Consider the following 23,937-nt stretch of genomic DNA (forward strand, 5'->3'; position numbering starts at 1 on the left):
GCTAGGGCAATAAAGGGAGAACCACTGCGATTGTGCTTCCGGTTCATCTGGTCAAGCACCTTAGTAGAGAAAGCCGAAAACTGACTGTCATGATGCGGCGAGAGTTGGTCAACCACTCGATGACTTATCGGAATCTTTCACGATTCCCCCGTATTATACGAAGGACCTCTTTTCCAGGTCATATATGTAACGCACCATATTGCATAAGTTGCGTACATACCAGGGGCTATATCGTAGACCCACCATAAAACTCCTATGGCTAAGTGGAAGTGTTAACGCCCTATAGTCCGATTGCCTAGTTCACTGCATGGACACCTCCTTCATGGACCAAGACGTTGGGTTAAGAGTGCTCAAATGCTTTTCCGAACACCCCCGTGCTTTACACAAGGGGGCTGAAGCCGACGACTGGAAAACTTTCAGATTATACAAAAACGGCTGCACAGGAGGAGCAAAAGTTTTAGGCGAAACTAAAAATAAACTAGCCTTAGCATAATATTGTCTCTTATAATTTCCATAAATTTCACTCAAATGTCATGTTTTTCGAGCATTGACCCTCTATCAAGCGGGCACCCTCTAAGACATCCTCGAAATAATGGTCTGGTGCATGATGGTCCTTGCCTTTGGGTGGACTCTTCGCTACAACATCGGTGGCCTTCATCTTCGCCTAGTATGTCTTGACACGGGCAAAGGCCATCTGTGCACCCTCAATGCACGACGACCGCTTAACAGCGTCGATACGCGGCACCGCATCAGCAAGTCGCCGCACCAAACTGAAATAACTATCCGGAATTGGCTCGGTCGGCCACAGCCCGACCACGACATCCTTCATGGCAGAACCGGATAGTCTGTGGAGCTCGGCCCATTGGGTCATCTGTTCGTTCAGCAACAGTGGGCGCTTTGGCACACCGAATTGTGACCAGAAAAGCTTCTCCGTCACATACCCTTCTTGCGCTTGGTAAAACTGCGCCGCATCGGAAGCACTCTTCGGCAAGTCCAATAACGCGTCTGGGGAACTCCACACTTGATTAAGCGGGGCATCATTCGGATCGCCAAACTTAGTTTGTAATAAAAAGGGCTTACCAACCGCGATCTCCCCAGCTTGCCGGATCTCCTCCCGGGCCGCTCTAGATTCAGACCGCGCTTCTTTCGCCTCTCGTAAGGCCTTGTCAAGATCAGTCGTTTTGGCTTTATTATCCTTTTCGAGGAATTCGCATGGGCTATAGGCATCCTTTAGCTCATGCGCCATCGTGGATATTCTCTCCTCATATTGGTGCCGAGCAGCCTGTTCGGCCTTTAACTCGGCAGATGCCTTTTCGGCGGCCGCATTACTAATCCAGGCCTGCTCCTTGGCCCGGGCTAGCTCAGCCCGAAGGATCTCAGCTGCGGCGGCGCCATCTGCAGTCATACATATCTCAGCACACAATTCTTAGCATCACGCTTATTATTTAAAGCACGTGCATATAATGACTGCCCCAAAAAGCATACCTTGCGCCTCGTCAAGCCGCCTGTTGATAAGCGTGATGTCATCATCCGCCTCGTCAATCTTCCACTGTAGATCTGCAACTTCTGTAGTTCGGGCAGAAGTCAGGGAGGTAACAACCTGTGTTCCAGTTAGTCAGATTATTTCCTGGGCATATCTTTTTGATCCTCTGATCGCCTCCCTTGGGAAGCCAATCAGAGTCTCAGGGGCTACTATCCATACACAGGTGCATTTTGCGAATAAAGCACAATCGAAAACATTACATTACAAACCTCGAAGCCTCTTAGCAGGCTCGCGAAGGCTTCATTCAATCCGCTTTTCGCGGACAGAACCCTTTCAGCCACCATACCCATCAAGGTACGATGTTCCTCCGAGACGGACGCTTGTTGCAGCATGTTCGTCAAGGTATCCGGCGCTTCTTGATCTCCGGAAGCCGCTGTATGAGTACGGCCTTCCCTCGATGGGATCCGTTTATTCGTCCCTTGAGGCGCCTCCGGCTGTAAACCGGATAATCCGGGGCCTTTATTGTTGGCCCCCGAACCTTGGGCATCCGAAGTGTCACCTTCGGGCAATGTCTTCATCATCCCTCGCACCACTTGTTGATCAGGGGAGACCCTCCGGGATGACACCTCGAAGTCGTCCGCCCTATTGGGCGAGGAGGCCGGTGGAGGCGTTTCGCTTTCCATCATCTCTAGGAGAAGATCCCCCGAGGAAGAGGATTGTGGAAGAAGATTGTGTGCCAAGCTGCAAAAACATATATTCCAGATGTTACCTTTGTAACAGGAAAAGAACGGGATATGTTTAGAATACCCTTGTTCACTTACGGTTTGGCTAAGGGCTTGTCCTCACTGTGGGACTGTGCGGCAACATCGTCCTCCAAGCCCGAGCCACCCGACAGGGGCATCTTGCCTCGCTTAGGAGCCTTTTCCTCCCAATCTTCGGAGGCGCCCCTTTTCTTACCACAGGGAGAAGGGATGTTGCCTTCTCCTTCACTTTTGTCTTCGGACGGGGGAACTTTGATCTCCCCGGACACAGTGTCTAACATACCTTCAGAATGGAGGCCACCTTTGTTCTTCCCGCTCTCCGCCTTGTCCTCCTCCACAGGCACTTTGTATGGTGTCGGGGCCAGCATCCTTGTCAGCACGGGATCTGCTGAGTCTTCGGGAAGGGGGGCTGAACACCTAATTCGCTCCGCTTTCTTTATCCAGCCCTGGAAGAAGATAGTTTGCTCGGTATTGTATTACGGCATACCTGACTAAAAATTGTTCGGGCGTCGAGCGCTTACCGAGGTATCTGGATGGTTGCAGTCGAGGCCGATGTCCTCGGTGGTGTCCGGCCATTGTTTTCGCTTCCCGAAAAACAACTTCCACATTCCTTTGTGTGTAGTGCCGAAGAAGTGTTGGAGGGTCCGTGGTCCTTCCGGATTAAACTCCCACATACAAAGAGTCCATCGCTGGCACGGCAAGACCCGGCGGACTAGCATTACTTGAATTATGTTGACGAGGTCGATGTCCTTCTCACGGAGGCTTCGGATGTGGCTCTGTAGAGTCTGCACTTCATCAATTGATCCCCAGCCCAGCCCCTTATTAATCCATGATGCAAGCTGTAACGGAGGGCCAGGACAGAACTATCGGCGTTCTGGGAACGGGGGTCCCCCGACTTGCCTGCCTGCGACCCACGGCATGGCTAAGCCAGCAGGCCGTACGTCCCATCTTCATCAACAAGGCATCCAAGACCCTCGCGAGGGGCAAAGCCTCGCGAGGCGGACGACGCAAGACCTCCTCAGGAGTGGCCTAGTCAGGCAGGCTCATGAGGAGCGGAGATATCAAGGCGGGGCAAACCTCACGAGGCTCTCGTGACGTGAGCCATGACAATCGATACCAGGCGGGTGCCTGGGGGGCGCCAGCGCGCGCAGCATCCTTCTTTCCTCTTTGGTGCTAAGGGAGCAGGCGCAGGCGAGGAGTACCGAGGGATCAGGCAAATGTTGCTATATCGGTGCAACGAGACCAAGACCAGGAGGACAGCAAGACGGAGGTGATCGTGGAGCCCAAGACGGCGTCACCACCAGATCCTTTTGTAGGTGAAGACCACTTTTGTCAGGATAGCTTGTACTAGCTGTCCCCCTTCAAATCTGCCCACCGTTGTTGGCTCCCTTCCCGCTCAATATTTGGGGAGAGGACCAGGGCCTATATAAGTAGAGCTAGCCACCACAGTAGGGGATCGCATCGAGCAATTCATCCAGCTCTCACCCACAAGTCCGTAGAGCACAAGAACACCTCAACCTCAGGAGGTTGTTCTTCCCTCTGTACTGTTCATCATCAGCCCAAGAGGCAATCCACCACCACCACACTGGAGTAGGGCATTACAACACAACGATGGCCCGAACCAGTATAAATCTCGTGTCTCTTTGTGTTGTGAGTTCGTCGAGTTCGTCCGCGAGATCTTAGCGAGCTAGGGCGTAGATCGGTAGGAGGGAAAGACTTCGCGCGCACCCAGTGTTCGAACCTTAAGGGTTTGTCGGAACCCCGCATCCGACATTTGGCGCGCCAGGTAGGGGTGCGCCGTAGCTTCCCTCTCATCAGTTCGTCGCTCCGTCGTCTCCATGGCAGATGCTCGCCGTGCTCGAGCTGAGCGTCGGGCTGCCCTCACCGCCCGCGTTGCTCAGACGGCTCCCGTCGGCGGGCCACCTCGTCGTTCTCCGTCTCCCGCCGCCAACGCTGCCACCGGCCCGGCGGGGAACGAGCAGCAGGCGTCCTCGCTGCATCCTTCGGTACGGCAGGACGGCCGCACCGCCACTCCATCGCTGACCCCGGCCGGTTCTTCGTCTCATGCACGCCGCGCTCCCATGGAGGCGCGGGCCGCGCTCCTTGCCGCAAACGAACTCTTGCGCTACCGCCCAGTCGACGACTTCTATGAGGAGTGGCTCGGCTGCGTCGCCGAGCTCGTCCGCGCCGTAGGGGGCTCCCCGGCGCCGTCCCTCTCTCTACCTCACCCTCAGCCAACCACGGGCGATGAGGCTCATGGCACGCCTCCACCACCTCTGCCCCAAGACGGTGCCTTGGCACCAAGGCGCGTGGCCACATGGCGTGATCTGCCACGCCTGGTGCCTGCGCGCGAAGAGAGAAGCTGCCAAGAAATCCCTCGGCCGCGAGAAGCTGCACCCGCGCTTCCCGCGCCGCCTCGTCAAAACCGCGCACCATCCGCGGCGGCGCCACGCGGACCTCATCAAGACCAAGCTCCACCTTCGAAGCGGGCCCCAGCAACCACGGCCGGCTGCCGCGCCCCGAGCTGCGTAGCGTCGCCTGGCCAGGCAAGTTCAAGCCGGATCTGCCTCCTCGCTACGACGGCACCGCCGACCCCACGGAGTTCCTGCAGCTCTATGAGCTGAGCATCGAAGCAGCCAACGGCGATGAGAAAGTCATGGCGAACTGGTTTCCCATGGCTCTCAAGGATGGAGCCCGCTCCTGGCTCCTGAACCTGCAGCACGGCTCGATCTCCTCCTGGGATGAGATGCGCGACCGCTTCATCGCCAACTTCCAGGGAACTCGCGATCGCTCGCCGGCCGCGGGCGACCTGCGCCACATCAAGCAACAACTAGGAGAGACCCTCCAGAAGTACATCCAGTGCTTCAACAACACCCGCCTCAAGATCCCCAAGGTCACGGATGAGGCCATCATCTCCGCGTTCTCCGACGGCGTCCGTGACGTCAAGATGAAGGAAGAGCTCGCTATCCACGAGGAGCTCTGCACATCTCAGGAGCTGTTCAACCTAGCGATCAAGTGTGCAAGAGCCGAGGAGGGGCACCTCTCTCTCCTCGAGCTGCCAGCCGCGGGCGCAGAGGAGAAGAAGGCCAAGGCCAAGGACGTGAAGCGCAAGGAAGCAGCAGTGCTAGCAGCGGAGCCCGACACCAAGCGGGGCAGAGATCAGCCTGAGTCATCCAAGAACAGCCGACCGTTCTACGCCTTCCACAACCTGAACACCCACAACACCAGCGACTGTCAAGAGCTCAGAGCCATACGAGAAGGATGCTTCGGTCGACGCCCCGAGCGCAGCGACCGGGGCTACGGCCGTGGAGGAGGACGTGGAGGCGGACGCTGGGACGACCGCGGCCCGCACCAGGAATGGCGCGACAGGCCTCATGAGGACCGCTGGCAGGACCATCCTCGCGAGGGCGCCTGGAGGGACCAGCCTCGTGAGGATCGCCCCAAGGCAACGCCGGTCTTCCCCCGCTGCCGCCACCAAGAAGGAACGACGACCACCATCAGGACGAGGGGGCTGGGGGCTTCCCGGAGCCGCGTGCAATCGCATGCATCTTGGGCGGCGCCCAGGCCCCAGCCTCTCAGCGCATCTTCAAACAGTTTGCTCGTGAGGTGAACGCGGTGCTCCCCAAGCTCGAGGCCACGCGCCCGCTCAAGTGGTCCCAATGCGCCATCACTTTCAACTCGGCAGATCAGCTCAAGTGTGCGGCCACCGCTGGCGCCCTCCCGATGTTGTGCTCCCCAGTCATCAGCAATGTGCAGGTTACCAAGACCCTCATCGACGGCGGCGCAGGGCTCAACGTCCTGTCCGTCGACACGTTCGACAACCTCCAAGTGCCATATGAGCAGCTCCAGCCTACCAAGCCTTTCTCAGGAGTGACCGACGGTTCCACCACACCGATAGGGCGGGTCCGCCTGCCTGTCACCTTCGGAGAGCGCAAGAATTACCGCACCGAGCTCATAGACTTCGATGTCGCGCACATCCGCCAGCCGTACAACGCCATCCTCGGGTATCCGGCCCTGGCCAAGTTCATGGCAGTCACCCACCACGGCTACAACGTCCTCAAGATGCCGGGAAGCAGAGGAATCATCACGGTCCCATGTGAAGAAAGAGATGCGGTGTGCTCCCTTGAGCGCGCCTTCCAGGCTGCAGCAATCAACGATCCCGACAGCAGAAGTGAGGGCCCTTCGGAGGCCATCCCCAAGAAGAAGCAGCTGCGCCGCGCAGGACCTCACGAGGATGGCGACGCGGCAGGAGCCTCATCAGGATCAGCGTCCGTCCCAGGGGCGCCTCCCTCCATCGCATAGGAAGGCACGCCCGGCGCCCTCCTCGGGCAGGGCTCAGGGGCTCTCTTCTGGAGGGCCTCAGACCTTGCCAACCTCACGAGGGCGGCGCTTGGGCACCACTTGGAGGCGTGTTTCGCGGCACGTTTCCCTCAGGCGAACACAGGGCAAGGAGTGCCCACCACTCAGGAGTTCATCGCCAAGACCACTCAGGAACTGCAAGACGCAAGAGCCATGCGCGGCGACAGCCACTCACGAGGCACAGCTCCCCATCCTGGCGAGGATGCTGGGATGCGTGTCTGCATCGACGTCCCAGGGCTCAACAGGGCCGCATCTCAGGAGCGCTTCTGGCCTTCGCGTGTGGGCCACTGCAAGGGCCCGCCACACAGCTACGTTCGCATGCCCTTCGGTCTGCTGAGCATGGCGTCAGCCTATCAGCGCAACATGCGGCGTGTCCTGGCGGCTCAGGAGGCCAGGTACCACTCCGTCCTGGAGGAAATGGAGACGGTCTTCAGGGAACCTCCCGAGCCCCCAGAGCCTCCTGAGGCTCAGGGCTCCGGTGGCTCATGAAGAGTCACTCCTTCGACGCACGCCTTCAGCTGCACCAACTCTACTTCGTCTACAGAACCAGGTGACATCTTCCAAGCTCGTTTAGCTGGGAGCGCCCCACGGGCTGCATTATTCCCAGGCCGCGTGGGTCCGTCCCTGCATCATGTATCCCTTTTGCTTATGTCTTTAGCTTACCTTGCTGGGGGCGCCCCTCGGGCTGCATCATCCCCAAGCCGCTCGGGCCAGACCCAGTGGCATGTATCTTCCTACATTTACTCAAGTTGATCTGCTTTCCATGCTTAACCTGCCTACGGCTATCGCCTGCTCGATCATCGCCTCCCACGGGGCCTCCTCACAGGCACGGCGCTGGTGCATGGGTCCGTCCCCGCCACGTCGACAAATCTGAGCGGCCAAGCTCTGGCTCGCAGCACGCCCCGCGCACGTCACCTCACCAGGCCCTCGGTGCCTTCACTTCATCCAGAGCAACCAGCGGCAGGCTGGCAGCTGTAACGGCAAATCGTGTTTCTTCTTGTGCCTGTTCATAGGGATCCCATGGGAAGGATAGCAGGTGGCACCGCGAGTCTCCTTTTCTCCCGCGCAATTCGCTTGCGCGTAAAAAGGGGGGCTCCTGAGCATCGCGACTCAGGAACTCTTACTGGCTCTCCAGCCCTCACCCCCTGGCCTTGACCACGGCATCGCGACCTGGCATACCAGCGGCGGCTGAGCTCGCTCGAGGGCCGGGACTTGAGGACGTAGAGCTCAGGAAAGCACGGGGGGAGGGAAACTCGTATGGGCCGGCCTAGCTATGCCGCCCAAGTTGGCGCGCAGCCCTAGCGCAACGTCAGGAATCGCCACGAAGTCAACAAGATAAGTCCCGCCCTCAGATCGGCTAAATGTTTGGGCCTAATGGTCACTCACGCCTTGCCGCAACCCCGTTGCGGCCACGTCAACTCCCTTTCTCGCCTTACCATGGCTGCTTGCGCTAAGGGGGACCTCCTGAGCATTGCCCCTCAGGGGCTCTTACTGGACCTCGAGCCGCACACCTCCTGGCCTTGACCACGGCACGTGACCTGGCATACCAGCGACGGTTGTAGCCAGCCTGGGGACCAGGACCTGTCAGCGTAGAGCAACAAGCTATCGCGAGGAAAGAAAGGGGGGACCGAGCCTTAACGGGACATGTGTTCACCAAATTCTCATAACAGGGAAGATAAGCACAAAAGACATTACAGACCCTTACATGCCCCCATGGGGCACTTCATGACTCTTCGCAGGGAACAAAAGCTAAAACTAAGGGGAATCCTATCTACACCCTCCCACGGCGGACGCCATCATCAACAGTGGGCCACGGGAGGCCGGCGCCAGCCCCATCCAGATCAGCGGCGACGACGGCCGGACGACGCAGCTCTGCTCCGAGCGCGGCGAGAGCTCGGGGCACGTAGCTGTCATCGCTCGTCTCCGGAGTCTCATAGAGCTCAGGAGAGCTGCTGGACTCCCAAGGGCTGCTGCTGCTGGAGTGGCCGCGAGCGTAGCGCGCTTCAGCCTGACGCTCCTCTCCGGAGCAGCATTCCAGGCGGCGGCCCTCCGCATCGAAGACCTTGAAGAAGAGCGTGGAGGCGCCATCGAACTCAAAGTGGATCGCGAGGGCGCCCCTCGCATGTCAGACCCGTGCGATCTCGCCCCAGCTGCGAGTCATGAAGATCTTGCCGGTGGGGATCGCTTCGATCTCCACTCCGGTCGCCGGAGCGCTGCAGTCGGCGTGCTGCAACCAGAGCTCGAGAGGCCCCCTCGGCGGCATCACGTCGGAGCAGAACCGCGGGAAGCAGATCCAAGAGCTTGGAGGCATCGGCGCCCACAGCACCAGCTCGCGCAAGGAGTCCGCGTCATGGATTACAGGGGCGACGGCGCGCGTCGCCGTGGCGCGGCGACCCCGGGCGCGACGTGGGCGACGCTGCTCGTCGCTCCGTCCTCCTAAGCCCTCGGCTCGGGCATACAAGGGTAGCGGATACCCCGAAGGAGGCCGCTTGCACCAAGGCCTCGTCACCACCTGCATCGCCGCTTCATCACGGCGGTGGGACGACCTCTTCTTCGGCGGAAGTGGCCCCGGGTCATCCCCGGGGGCCTTCCCCTTTTCTTCAGCAGAGAACCTTCTGATAGGCGCCATTGATGCTAGCAGTGGAGCGAGGAGGAAGAAGCAAGCAAGCGAGGAAGAGATGGGCGACGGGGGCTCCGCCCCCTCCCCATTTATAGCAAGAGAAGGCCAACCGGCGCCTCCCACGATCGCAGGTAATGATGGTTTTCCTTGCATGTCGCAGGGACTTGTCAACTTGTGAAGTTGCCGAGGCAGCGTGGGGAAGCGGAGACGCCCACGTCCAATCAACCGCCACGCGTCAACCAAGGCCGCATGCTTTTGGGGCCCGCGGTGCTCCGTACTTGACCCTTGGCTTCGCCGCAAAGCCAAGCCCGAGCGCACCTTAGGCCCGGGGGCTACTGTCGGCGTTCTGGGAACGGGGGTCCCCAGACTTGCCTGCCTGCGGCCCACGGCATGGCTAAGCCAGCAGGTCGTACGACCCATCTTCATCAACAAGGCATCCAAGACCCTCGCGAGGGGCCAAGCCTCGTGAGGCGGATAATGCAAGACATCCTCAGGAGTGGCCTAGTCAGGCAGGCTCACAAGGAGCGGAGATATCAAGGCGGGGCAAACCTCACGAGGCTCTCGTGACGTGAGCCATGACGATCGATACCAGGCGGGCGCCAGCGCGCGCAGCGTCCTTCTTTCCTCTTTGGTACTAAGGAAGCAGGCGCAGGCGAGGAGTACCCGCAAAGGTTGCTATATCGGTGCAACGAGACCAAGACCAGGAGGACAACAAGACAAAGGTCATCGTGGAGCCCAAGACAGCGTCACCACCAGAGCCTTTTGCAGGCGAAGACCACTTTTGTCAGGATAGCTTGTACTAGCTGTCCCCCTTCAAATCTGCCCGCCGTTGTTGGCTCCCTTCCCGCTCAATATTTGGGGAGAGGACCAGGGCCTATATAAGTAGAGCTAGCCACCACAGTAGGGGATCGCATCGAGCAATTCATCCAGCTCTCACCCACAAGTCCGTAGAGCACAAGAACACCTCAACCTCAGGAGGCTGTTCTTTCCTTTGTACTGTTCATCATCAGCCCAAGAGGTAATCCACCACCACCACACTGGAGTAGGGTATTACACCACAATGGTGGCCCGAACCAGTATAAATCTCGTGTCTCTTTGTGTTGTGAGTTCGTCGAGTTCGTCCGCGAGATCTTAGCGAGCTAGGGCGTAGATCGGTAGGAGGGAAAGACTTCGCGCGCACCCCAGTGTTCGAACCTTAAGGGTTTGCCGAAACCCCACATCCGACAGGAACGCAGGTATAGCTGCCCACTTGGTACCGCAGGGTTCCGTGATGTAAAACCACTCCCGCTGCCATAGGTTGGAAGTTTTGGTGAAAGAGCCTTTTGGCCAGAAAGTATTGGTAAGCTTGCTCACTATGGCACCGCCGCACTCCGTCTGTTTCCCGTCGGCTACCTTCGGCTTCACACTGAAGGTCTTGAGCCATAAGCCGAAGTGTGGGGGAATACGGAGGAAAGCCTCGCACATGACGATAAACGCCGAGACGTGGAGGAAAGAATCTGGGGCTAGATCGTGAAAATCTAGTCCGTAATAAAACATAAGCCCCCGGACGCAGGGATGAAGGGTGAATCCTTGCCCTCGGAGGAAGTGAGAGATAAATACGACCCTCTCGCCGGATCTGGGAGTCGGAATAACCTGTCCTTGAGCAGGAAGCCTATGAGGGATCTCCGCGGTCAGGTATCTGGCCGCCCGGAGCTTCGCAATGTCCTCCTCTGTAACAGAGGAAGCCACCCATCAGCCCTGTGGGCTGGGTTCGGACATGATTGGGAGGTTGGAAGCAATGAAATCGAACCTTGGGTGCTGGAACTCGAGGTTGGAAGGGCCTGGCGTAAAAGAAAGAGATGGCCCTTAGATCCTTTATAAAGGCGATGGATATCAAACGCCCCCTCCTAAACCCGGAAACCTGCCTATTCCTAAGGAATCATGCCATTGGACGGTTGGGTTACCCACGCTCGTATTGATGAGAATCCCGCAATAAGGGGACACGATCTCTGCTTCGACAAGACGTGCCAATGACAACCGCGTCTCGAAACATGGAACGGCGGACGAAAACGGTTCAAAATAATGACCGGGCAGACGTGATGTCACATTACAAAAAGTTGTCAGCGGATTAGACTCGTGGAATATTATACCCTCTGCGGTTGTGTGTGGTACTTGTGTTGCAAATTCGGACACATTCGTTGCATCCGAAGACTATCTTGGAGTATTCGGAGAAGGAACCCGCCTTGCAATGCGGAAGACAATCTGCGCGCCGGACACCTCGTCATTGAAGCCTGGTTCAGGGGCTACTGAGGGAGTCCTGGAATAAGGGGTCCTCGGGCGTCCGACCTGTTAGACATGGGTCGGACTGATGGGCTGTGAAGATACGAAGACCGAAGACTTTCTCCCGTGTCCGGATGGGACTCTCCTTGGCGTGGAAGGCAAGCTTGGCGACCAAATATGAAGATTCCTTTCTCTGTAACCGACTTTATGTAACCATCCCTCCAGTGTCTATATAAACCGGAGGGTTAGGCCCGTAGGGCCGAAGACTCATAACCATAGTCATACAGGCTAGACTTCTAGGGTTTCAACCATTACGATCTCGTGGTAGATCAACTCTTGTAACACTCATATTCATCAAGATCAATCAAGCAGGAAGTAGGGTACCTCCATAGAGAGGGCCCGAACCTGGGTAAACATTGTGTCCCCTGTCTCCTGTTACCATCACCTTAGACGCACAGTTCGGGACCCCCTACCCGAGATCCGCCGGTTTTGACACCGACACTCGTCCTCGTCGGGCTCCCGTTCCTCCGGGTCGCCGGCGCTCCTCCCCGTCAAGCCGGAGCCGAGGGAGACGCCGTGGCGGTGCCCTCGTCGCTCTTCTCCTCCCTCCTCCCGCCTCATCAAGCCAAAGATCGAGTCGGCGCTCCTCCCCGTGAAGAAGGAGCACGAGGCCATGGCCGCCGATGAGGAGACCAGCCTCAAATGGGCGCGGGACGACTACGTCCGGCAAGAGATGGAGCGCCAGTGCCGCGCCCTCGAGGAGATCGCCGCCCGGCGCCGCGGCCGCGAGGACGGCGGTGTCTTCATCCTCGATGACAGCGACGAGGAGGCGCCCGGGCCGTCCAACCCCGTCCGCCACGGCAACCCCGGGGCAGGGGTGCAGCAAGGACGGCGACGGCGACGACGACGACGACTACACCAACTTCTACAGGCTCCTCGGCATGTAGAAGGCTCAAGGCGGCGGCGACAGTGACGTAGTAGTAGTTTTTAGTTAGTTTTTTAAATTATGTTTTCAGTTTGTACAAATATCAATGAAAACGCCTGAATTTCCTCCAAATTTGTGTCGTTTTGTACGGAGTTTGGCCGAATTTTGGCCGACTTTGATTTTCAAAAAGCGACGTCTGGGGTCAGCTTGGGGGCGGCGGTTGGGAAACCAACCGCCCCCACGTCGATTTTATCGCTGGTTGGCCCCCAAGCAACGCTATTTCAAGCCGGCCGAACGACTGGAGATGCTCTAACAGGCGCGTGCGCGAATGCAACGTAAGTACGTGGTGCGTGTTTTTTGTGAGAAAAACTTTCAATCTATTCATCTTCAATTATGGTAGTACAACGAACACTAGAAATTATAAAAATTACATCCAGATCCGTAAACCACCTAGCACTACAAGCACTGCAGCGAGCCGAAGGCGCGTCGCTGTCATCGCTCCTCCATCGCCGGAGCCGGGCAAACATTGTTGTAGTAGACAGTCAACCTGAAGACGCAGGAACACAGACGAACGACGAACAGATCCGAGCAAATTCACCAAAGACAGATCCGTCGGAGACACACCTCCACACGCCCACCGACGATGCTAGACGGGGAGACCTTTATTCCATCTTCAGAGAGTCGCCGCCGTCTCGCCTTCCTGAATAGGACATAAACCCTAACAAAACTCGAAAAAAGATGTAAAAACGGAGCCCTACCACCGGTAAGGGCCAAGATCCATTCCGCCTTCATGGTCCTAAGGCCACCGAAGACGGGGCGGACCGACGCTGGCGCCGGCGGGAGACAAGAGAAACCCTAGCTTTTTGGAAAAGAAAGACGCGGAAGGTGATCTGGTAGTACGTGGTGCGTGTTGCAGCCACAATCGTGACGGCGTCGGCATGGAACCCAAAACGGGCCGCCACCATTTTTTGACACAGCACGTGCGTGACCATGTCGATCCGGACACATTATCACCGTACTAGCAGCCAACGTAGCATGTACACGTGATGGACCAGAAGGCTTCCCCCATGGCCGCCCCGCCCGGACGGGGTCACATGCGAGAGCGAGACGAGACGAAACGAAGCAGCGGCGCGCCAGTTTGGCATTCCATTCCGTTTGACCACCATCCCCACGGGAAGGGAAAAGCAAGGAGGACACACACACATACTTACACAGCTGCTTTTGAGGCAGCCAAAAGCTGGTCTCTGCTCGGCTCGGCGTGCAAAAAGAGATTCCGTGCGTGCTCCCGCGACGTTTTTTTTTTGGACACACTTGCACCACCCAAGCCTGCATGTTTGTTTACTTGGGTCTGGTCTGGGTCTAGCGCATTGCGCGCGAGGAATAGGCTCGTAGCAGGTCATGTGATCGCTGCGATTTTCCTCCTCATTCGATCGATCGGCGGGCCCTATTTTTGTCTGCCATGCTTTGTTTGTCTGTCCACTCTGATGGATCGATCAAATAACATAAAATTTGATTATGCATCACGATGCGAAAGCAGGCCAATGCTCAACTGCGCAAGGTTCCTCTCCGCCTCCGACGAGAGCTTTTTGGCCATCTTCTCTGCTGAAGCAATTGCTCCATGGTAGGGGTAGTACGGACAAAGGTCAAGAGGGCGAGTAATAAAAGCATGGGCGCAGTGAAGCGAGCACAGGAACCGAAGGCGCAAAGCCAGGCAAACACTGACACCCTCCCCTACAATTAATTACAAGCTCCGGACGGACGACTGCGCAGTCCGTCTCCGTCGTCATTCTCCCCGAGACGAGACGGCGCACGCATTGGATGCCATTCTAATCTCTCCCCCGCTGCCGCTCCTCCCCTCCCTCTCCATTATCGGAGGTCGGCCAAACCCCCATTCCATCCCCTTCCCCGGCCAAAAACAACCAAACAAGTAACAAAAACCAAACCTTTTTCGTCGCTCCCCCGCTGCTCTGGTCCTGCGCGCTGGAGCGGAGCGCTCGCCTGCCTTCCGGAAGGGGGAAAGTGGGACTGAGAGAGAGCACACCAGAACCAGATGGCCCTGCTCGCCGCCCCTCGGTAGCCCTGGCCGGACATTGCCGCCTCCCTCTTCCTCCTCCCCGGACAAGAAGTAGAAGCCGCCGGGGGCAATGAGGAAGCACGGGTGGCAGCTGCCGTACCACCCGCTGCAGGTTGTGGCGATAGCCGTCTTCGCCGCGCTGGGCTTCGCCTTCTACGTCTTCTTCCTCCCCTTCGTCGGGAGCCAGACCTCCCAGTACGTCGCCATGGGCCTCTACACCCCGCTGGTGAGCTCACCTCCTTCCCCAACCCCGCCCCCTCCCCAGCTTTCAAAATCCCTGCCAGCAACAGATCCGGTGACTCGCGGGCCGGTGCAACAAATTCCCTGCAGATTACGTGCGTCGTCACGCTCTACATTTGGTGCGCCGCCACGAACCCCGGCGACCCCGGCATCTGCAAGTCGACCAGGCCGCACTCGAGGCTGGACAAGGACGGGCGGCACTCCCACTCCCACTCCCACATGGATTCGGACCACGGCCTTCATGCTGCTGACAACAGCGAGAAGCTGAGCAGCATGCTCGAGAGGAAGGACTCGCCTTCTTGGCCCAGATGCTCTCAACTGCTCTGCTTAGTCTGTTTGCCCTTTTCATGCTTGTTCAAGAGATGCCTCCATCCTGATGACCAGCATTCTGAAGAGAACATGAGTGAGGAGGGCATGTTCTTCTGCAGCTTATGTGAAGCCGAGGTATGGCTAATCGATGTCTCCGGCATATCCAGCATATCCAACATTATTGAGCAATTTTTGCAAAGTGTTGTCTTTTACATGTTTCCACCAAGATGTGCTTAGTGTGCCAAGTGCCAATGAATTTGGACTAAATGTCAGGATATCCGATGTAATTTTAGAACCACTATAACTTACTACTAGTAGGTTGTAGTCAGACATACAAGATGGTGTGCAGTAGTTTGAATCAAATGTTATTACTACATTAGGCAGCTCCATCTTACGGGGAATGGCATGACTTCTTCACCTTTTTACATGTTATTACATACCTTGAATGTATTTATGTAGGTTTTGAAGAACAGTAAGCATTGCAGAGTGTGCGACAAGTGTGTTGATGGCTTTGATCACCACTGCAGGGTAAGATACATTTTCAATGTTCTCAGCCCTGTTATTCCCTGCTTCCTTTCAAGAATGCAACGTTCCTATTTTCCCTGATGTTCTTGCTCTCTCACAGTGGCTCAACAATTGCGTTGGGAAAAGGAACTACAAAGGGTTCTTCATTCTCATGTCTTCTGCTGTTCTCCTGGTAAGGGTGGGCCTCTCTATGAGTTGACCACAGTGGGATCTGAAAAGTCAAAAGGTGTAATAAGAACAATGATAGCTACCCTGTAACTGAATTCACCTTCAGTTGCACTGAAAATGGCGAAATCATAACTTCATCAGTCATCATAACTTATGGAACCAACTGACTAGTGCTTGTCATTAGATTTTCTTTTCCATGTCCTTTTTATTCTGGTTGATCATTGACAGGTCTCCATGTTTTGTACACCTTGGGCAGCTTGTAGTGCAGTGGCTGTCAGGAACCCTTGTGATAATTCTCTGCATTGTGAAGCGAGAGGAGTTCTCAAGACAGATTGACTCAAAGTTAGGAAGCAGCTTCTCAACTGTAGCATTTGTAATTGTTGTGGTGAGTTTATATAATTTTCCTATCAAATACGTGCTTACTGCATTGAGGCACGAAGCAAAATTTTATTTACAGCGTTTCATATGTTTATGTCACATATTACGTTTATGTCACATATTACTATTCTGATGGTGATACATTTTGCTTTTGCAGGCTACTTGCACCATACTAGCAATGATTGCGACTGTACCACTTGCTCAACTTCTGTGCTTCCATATTCTTCTTATCAAGAAGGTAAATCACGTTTAGACTTACATTGAAGCTGTGAATGCCAGTCAGAGAGAGACAGGGGGAGGGGAGGGGAGGGAGGGTCCCATCCTCAGTTTTTGGTATCAAAAGACAGCTTCCATGCAAAAACATGTTTGGCTATAATTTTTGCTGTTGAGAATTGAGCTCTAGCTCAGTGGCAGTAGTTCGCAATGGCGAACCATCCCACCTGTGTTTGAGTCCATGCAGCGGACTCCGCTGGGGTGTTATCTGTGATTTAATTGTGGAGAGGTCTCATCTCCTACCTAAATAACAGACAGTTAAGGGAGGGATTCTTAGCCAACTTTTTTCCAATCCCAAACCGTGTCAGCAATTATTCCATTTTTCATTGCCAATTGTTTCAGCATATTTGCTGCTAATAAGACAGCAAACAGCAACCAACTCCTTTAACTGAATCCAATCAAGTCAGCAAACTATCTATATGTTTCAAGGAAGTCATATAGCATGCACACTATGTCCTCAACCTGTTATGAATCTTAGTTGTAAATAGTACAGAAGACATGTGTGGACCTACTTCAAGAGGCATTGCTTGTGTATTCAGTGACCAGCTAAGGATAAAAGTAGGATATAAATCAAGGTAATGAGCATATGAGCTAACCAACTTTGACCCATTACGATATTAAAAAAACATGATGAAGCGCTCAGCATCATATGGGAAGAAAATCGGCCTTGCTATGTAATCGTTCCTTTAAATTTTACCAAGGCATCAACTATTAAGTAGGGTTGCATAAGTGTAAGAATGCAGACTTTGATGCTATGCCATTGCAGAGAAGTTTGCATCTCTTCATTTTAACATGTCCTTTTTTCCTATAACTGAAGATTAATTACTATCCTGCTTCTCATATTGGTTTAGGGAATTAGTACGTATGATTACATCATAGCTTTGAGAGAGCAAGAGGAAGATCAGCAAGAAGAGGTTGCTGGTCACCAAAGTCCGCAGATGTCTATCATTAGTTCTGTTACTGGATTTAGCACAGCAAGTTCTTTTGGCCCTCTTCATCGTGGTTCATGGTGCACTCCACCACGATTATTCCTTGAAGATCAGGTATGTGACTACAAATAACCTATTTCTACCGGGAGCTATAGATAATCAAGATTAAACACAGATCCTGGATGTGAAAGTACATCAAAATATGATACACTCTCGATCCATAGATTATCTGTCAAGGCCGATTTGTTTCGATTTTCCGATGAATAATGTACTGTTGTTTGGTCATAAATGAATTATGTCATTTGCTCTCAGTTGGAATCAAACTACTGCCAGATATATAATGTGATTGCCTTTTTAGTTTGAAATAACTAGAATTTGCACCTGCTCTCATGTTGTCAGTTTAGTACAACAACAAAGCCTTTCAGTCCCCAACATGTTGTCAGATTAGTAACTATACTAGATTTGGTTTGAAACAATGTAACAATAGATACTTTATTGGTCTGAACCAAAATTAATTTTAAGAATACCCACAGTTAGTGTTGAACCAGCTCAGGAAACTTAATTGGTGTTGAACAAGAAGTAAATATGAAGACGTTTTCAAACATGTGCTGATGCTTACTATTCACTTTTTTCTAGCACAGTTTGACGTCATCCCTCCGGAGATTGGCATGTCACAGAACCCTGGAAGTAAGAAGATGAAGGTACCGGAAGGAGCAAGAAGAAGAAACGGAACAGTAAAAATCAGCCCCTGGACACTGGCACGCCTCAACGCCGAGGAAGTGTCGAAGGCAGCCGCACAGGCAAAGAAGAAATCCAAAATTCTGAAGCCAATTACAAGACAAGACCCTCCAATCATCCACGACAGCAGGAGGGGGCGGTTCCCCGCCGAACTCTCTCTCGATCCCCTCGCAAGGCTTTCGGCAAGCGGCACCGAGAGCAACTTCAGTGACGCGGCAATGGAAGCTTCTGCCAGTCTAGCCCCATTGCAGCTCGAAGCGAGGAGCGCTTTCCAACCAAGCACCGCGGCATCCTCCAGAATTGCCGTCTCGTCGCCTGAGAGCAGCTTCGATTCACCTGATCTCCACCCATTTCGAGTTTCTTCATGCACCGCCGACGAAATGCTGGGAGTTATGCCGCATGCGGCTCAGAGCCACATTGAGTTCACAAGATCGACGAGCGACGGGTATGAGGCGTCGGGAGGCGAGGACAGTGACCGCATCCCATCGAGAATTGTTCACAGATCGGCCAACTGGGCTAACTCGCTTCTGCATTCTGGTCAGGCTGGACAGGCGCCTGACCAGCACATGCCATCGTCTGAAGGGTTTCTTAACAACAGCAGGTCAAGCTAGTTATATGTGCTCATCTGACCAACAGAAATGGTAGGAAGAAGCTGCGTGGTGTTGGTACCTGGAGAATCACTGCATATGGCAGAGCAAAGCTGGGAAAACATTGGTTAATTTGTAATCTAGGGTTAGATTTTGTTAGCGACGATGTTAGAGCAATGCTCATTTGATGTTAGCTCATGCAAACTGCTAGTGTGTTGCTAACAGTAGCATTCTGGTGTGTTTCGACAGATTGCAGTTGTTAAGCTCAATTCAGTAGAAATTGTCTGATGATCTATCTCTAGTACCGCTCGTCTTCTTGTGTTCGTTCCGTACCAGACTATCAGGGGTGCGGAAGATTGGCAGATACCTTACCTGCCAATCTGCCAATCGGTTGCTGGTGATTATATGATGTGATCTACCAATGGCAACCTTGCATAGCAAACAATGGCGCTACTGAATACTGAATCATACGAGCACAGTGCCACATTCCAGCAAGCAAAGACTTCTCATCAGAGCACAAATTCCTAAACTCATGTAAGAAGCGCCAAACACAAAAAGATGAGAGAGAGAGAGAGAGAGAGAGAGAGAGAGAGAGAGAAAAAACCACAAAGTTCCACAGTTTGTATGGATCATGAATTAATTTCAGTTCCAGCACATATTTGCCTTTCTTCAAGCTATGAAGTGCGCACAAAAATAAAGCAAACACAAGCTCAAGACTCGAGGGACCGGAATATCTATATCTGAACGTAAGTACAAAAGAGACATAACATGTAGCTTCTACTTCAGCAGCATATTCCTCTACAGCTACATATTTGAATCGTACGGGTTCACTTATGAAGTTTCTTCAGCCCATACCATGGGACAATTTGCATCTTGGTCTTTGACAAAACCATCCAGGGGTGTAATTTACAAAGGACAGTCACCAGTAAGTAAACAGGTAAAGGGAAAGACCAGGATGGCACAACTACTTGCTGTTATCCCCAGGGAAGGAAAAAAACTTCAGCTGCTACATAAGAAACATAGCACGAAATGATACTACACCGGCACTCGTTTCCCTCTGTAACGGTCAAGGAACTGCAAAACAAGGGAAATTAGACTGGTCTGAATACAGATCAGGCCTCGTAACTCTCAGCAACAAAAAAGAAATGTCTGTGCTGTGAAATCCATACCGAAGTGACAAATGGTTGTTGAAAAATCCAGCCAAGGATAGGAATCCTTTGCAGGAAAACTGCGAGAGTTGGCCAGAACCCACTGCAATGGAATGCAAATCAGTGTCCATTAAACATACAACAAAACTTGTTATCAGAATAATGGATTTTCTAGTGAACGCATTGGTTTTGCAGATAATTATCAACATAGCATTGTATAACCTTTTCAGGTTTTGTCCAAACATGAAATGGCAGGTTTTAATCAAGCAAGAAACAATGAAAAAAATCAAACCTGAAGAGTACGATAAAACCATATGCCTCTAAGAGCATGCCAAAGAAAGGCCATCCAATGAGAACCAGGAAAAAGCCTGCGCCAAATGAGATGGTACCCTGTTCATTACATCTGTTAATTATATGATATAAATGTTGATGGAGAACAACCAAAACAATTTAGTGGTTGCCGAACCTTGTAATTCTTAGGCTTTGTGAAGAACTGCATAGTTGATTTCAGACCAATTGTCAAACCCAAACCTGACAGGAAGAGTATCTGAAAGAATACATGAGAAAAGGTCAACCATATGCATACTAGTCAATTCATCTATTGAAAAGGTCGAGGAGAAGATTGAGAAAAGGAAATTTACATTGCCCATAGCAATAAGCCCCTTGTCAAAGAAGAAAACGATTCCCAGGAAGGAGAAGAATACTCCAAAGCCTGTCAGGCCTAGCCCTATCTCTGATGAAGATAAAATGCATGTCTTGTTAATCATCGAGTGAGAAGAACACATTGTAGTCTAAGCTGCAAAGTACATAACACACTGTACCTAACATTACTTGCATAATGTCACTAAAGCAACAAGCATAAAGCATCGGTGGACCAAAATACCAGAAACATCCGAATTTAAAGGGTTGTGCTGCCCACAGCTAAAAAGTCGAACAACTGACCATTCGCCTGTACTGAACAAGCACAATGGCATCACCAGTAGCCAATTGGAGACTGGAACGGACCATGGAGCTGGCACCATGTATAGTGCTGGGTGTAAAAAACGGTTTCTAAATAATCCAAGTACCATTACCCCAAGGCAAAATCTACACTAATCCACATCTTATAATTTCACTCTTCCTACAAGGCAGATCCAACTGGTATGATTTTGTCCTAGAGTTTCATATACTGGTCCAGCTCAATAGCAAATAGCTATATGGTGCTAAACTGCCAGGGTAGGGTCAGGGTAATGCACAATCTAATATCATATCTACGCAGTTGTAGAAACAAACATAATAAACCTCTGATGTATCATAGCCGATTGGGATACTAATAAATATTTGTTGGGAGATACGACATACAGGGTACGTTTCGACACTTCCAGTCTGATAATAAAACAAATTAAATCATCGGAAAAGCAACATAACTGTGTACCAAGCATGACGAATAAGCTAGCCTTTAGAAGAAATAGAATGCCCGGGACTAAGTAATTTGTCAGTGTTTGTATCATTTGGTGGCATAACTGCAATATGGTAACACATGGAGTAAAAACAGATAAGAAAACCTAGACCAGTTCAACTTCTAGTGCCTAGCGCTGAGTTATTATTGTTCCAGATAAATGAAACATACAAGACAGGTTGTCAAGAATTGTGACAGGTGCATACTCTTAAGGTCATTCATCTCAAAGGACACCATCTTAGACGGCACTGGTGAAGAAGAGCACACGAAGTCCTGCAACTGTAAACATGTAAATATTAGACAAAACTTTGTGCAAAATAAACAGGATCGTCAGTAATAAGACTTAACAGAGCTCCCGAAGAGCACCGAACCCTAAGTCAACAGGATCAGCGATCGCCATACGTTTCAAATCTAGAGACGGCATGGCATCTCGGTGGCTCAGTGCAGATCAGCAACCCGATGAGCATGAATTGCCTAACTCGATACATGGAAGGGCGCGGAATTTTGCGCCGGAGGATGGCATCAGAAAACACTTGTAAGGGGCAGTATGTGATAAACTAAGATGAACTAGTCTCAGGCGAAACGCCGGTCCAATTCAAATCGAGCCGACGAACTCTCAAAATTTTGCCAAGCAAATCCAGACCTAAACACGAACAGCCCCCGAACGACCCCCGCCGCGTGCCGAATCGTAGATCGCTGCCACCCCGCAGCCACAGATAGCACCTAATCGAGGGGACGCATCACAGACGCGGAGACGGCCGGGTAGGGGGGGGGGGGGGGGGGGGGGGGGGCGGACAGAGGACGAACCGTACTACAGCGGGAGCGCCGGCGGCCGGGAAGGCGGCGAGGGCCGGCGAGTCGGCGGCGGTTGTCCGGAGGAGTGGGGCGGGGATCTCGGCCCTGCGGGGATGGGCTGTGTGTTGCTTTCTTTTTCTGTTCGGGAATGGAGATACCGAGATAGAGAACGGGAGGAATGTGATTTATTACCGAATTGTGATGGGGATGACTTGTGTGACTCGGGCCCTTGTGTACACGTGCACTACGGTGGTTTGAACCATTCGATGGAGAATCGACGGTGCATCGGGTGGATGGGAACATGTGCGGATATTTTTGGATGGCGCTTCGCAACTGTTAAAATTTGCTATCCAGTCCAAATGAACTAACACTACCGCCGAGCATTTTATTCACTAATTATTACTAGAAATAACACTAAGGCATCTCCAACGCTGACCCGCAAATTTGCTCCAGCATCTGTCTGTGGACGGGGGGCAGTCCGCGGAGACTGATGTCTAATGCCGCCATCCAACAATGTTTACATCCATTTCAACAACTTTTTGAACTATCCAGATGAAATTCGTGCAAACACGGCGGCGAACGACATTCATGCAAATGCGGTGGATTTCCATTACAATTTGAACATTTAAAGAAAACATTTTGACCCTAAACCTATCCTACGGCGGTCGCCTGCATCCAAGCCCTTGTTGTTCCCTTCCTGGACCGCATCCTTCGTCCGCCGTTTTCATGAGCATCGGCGATAAGATCGATGAAGTGAAGACGTGTTCTCCGGTGAGGAATAGTAGAACACGGGAGACGAACCGACCCACATGGGACACAAGGCCATGCCGCCTCCCATGCCCTACTCATCCTCAGAGGAGTCCGCGCCTTGTCCGTTGTCGGTGGACATGAGGTCCACGATGGAAATGGTGGCGCGGGCTCTCTTGTCGTCCCAGGGCCACCTGAAGTTCGTACCGGCGCGTAGGAGGCGCAGTTGGCGTTGTTCTCGTCTGCAATTGCCCGCAGTTGCGCCACCATGGCGGTCGCTTCCTAGCGAGCGACGGCTTGACCGCGGTGTTGGGGAACGTAGTAATTTTAAAAAAATTCTACGCACACACAAGATCATGGTGATGCATAGCAACGAGAAGGGAGAGTGTTGTTTACGTATCCTCGTAGACCGTAAGCGGAAGCGTTATAACAACTCGGTTGATGTAGTCGTACGTCTTCACGATCGACCGATCCTAGTACCGAAAGTACGGCACCTCCGCGATCCGCACACGTTCGGCTCGGTGACGTCCTACGAACTCACGATCCAGCAGAGTGTCGAGGGAGAGCTTCGTCAGCACGACGGCGTGATGACGGTGATGATGAAGCTACCGGCGCAGGGCTTCGCTTAAGCACTGCAACAATATGACCGAGGTGGATTATGGTGGAGGGGGCACCGCACACGGCTAAGAGATCAATGATCAACTTGTGTGTCTATAGGATGCCCCCTGGCCACGTATATAAAGGATGGAGGGAGGAGGAGGCCGGCCCTCATAGGGCGCAGCCAAAGTGTGGAGTCCTACTAGGACTCCCTAGTCCTAGTAGGATTCCACCTCCCACATGGAATAGGAAAAAGGGAAGGGAGAAGGAGAAGGAAGGAAGGGGACGCCCCCTTTCCCTAGTCCAATTCGGACCAGCCCATGGGGAAGGGGCGCGGCCACCCTTGAGGCCTTTCTCTCCTTTCCCGTATGGCCCATTAAGGCTCAATACGAATTCCCGTAACTCTCCGGTACTCCGAAAAATACCCGAATCACTTAGAACCTTTCCGATGTCCGAATATAGCCTTTCAATATATCGATCTTTACGTCTCGACCATTTCGAGACTCCTCGTCATGTCCCCGATCTCATCCGGGACTCCGAACAAACTTCGGTCATCAAATCACATAACTCATAATACAAATCGT

At 53.1% G+C, this 23,937-nt stretch overlaps 2 protein-coding genes across 2 annotated transcripts; one reads left to right on the forward strand and one right to left on the reverse strand.

The window, feature by feature from the left end:
• Positions 1-14,120: 14,120 nt before the first annotated feature.
• On the forward strand, positions 14,121-18,929 carry LOC109772155 (probable protein S-acyltransferase 22). Its single transcript, XM_020330849.3, has 8 exons — positions 14,121-14,707; positions 14,812-15,165; positions 15,490-15,558; positions 15,656-15,727; positions 15,980-16,108; positions 16,259-16,339; positions 17,226-17,417; positions 17,945-18,929. Exons 1-8 carry the CDS (start codon positions 14,552-14,554, stop codon positions 18,650-18,652), a joined length of 1,761 nt encoding a protein of 586 aa, XP_020186438.1. The 5' UTR covers positions 14,121-14,551; the 3' UTR covers positions 18,653-18,929.
• A 299-nt stretch (positions 18,930-19,228) lies between these two features.
• On the reverse strand, positions 19,229-22,212 carry LOC109772154 (vesicle transport protein GOT1). The gene is made up of 7 exons (XM_020330847.3): positions 22,022-22,212; positions 21,421-21,493; positions 20,418-20,509; positions 20,243-20,323; positions 20,069-20,166; positions 19,798-19,879; positions 19,229-19,702 (listed from the first exon to the last, which is right to left on the reverse strand). Exons 2-7 carry the CDS (start codon positions 21,449-21,451, stop codon positions 19,664-19,666), a joined length of 423 nt encoding a protein of 140 aa, XP_020186436.1. The 5' UTR covers positions 21,452-21,493; positions 22,022-22,212; the 3' UTR covers positions 19,229-19,663.
• Positions 22,213-23,937: the final 1,725 nt, after the last annotated feature.

This window comes from Aegilops tauschii, chromosome 4 (genome assembly GCF_002575655.3).
Source record: "Aegilops tauschii subsp. strangulata cultivar AL8/78 chromosome 4, Aet v6.0, whole genome shotgun sequence".
Lineage (NCBI taxonomy): Eukaryota > Viridiplantae > Streptophyta > Magnoliopsida > Poales > Poaceae > Aegilops > Aegilops tauschii.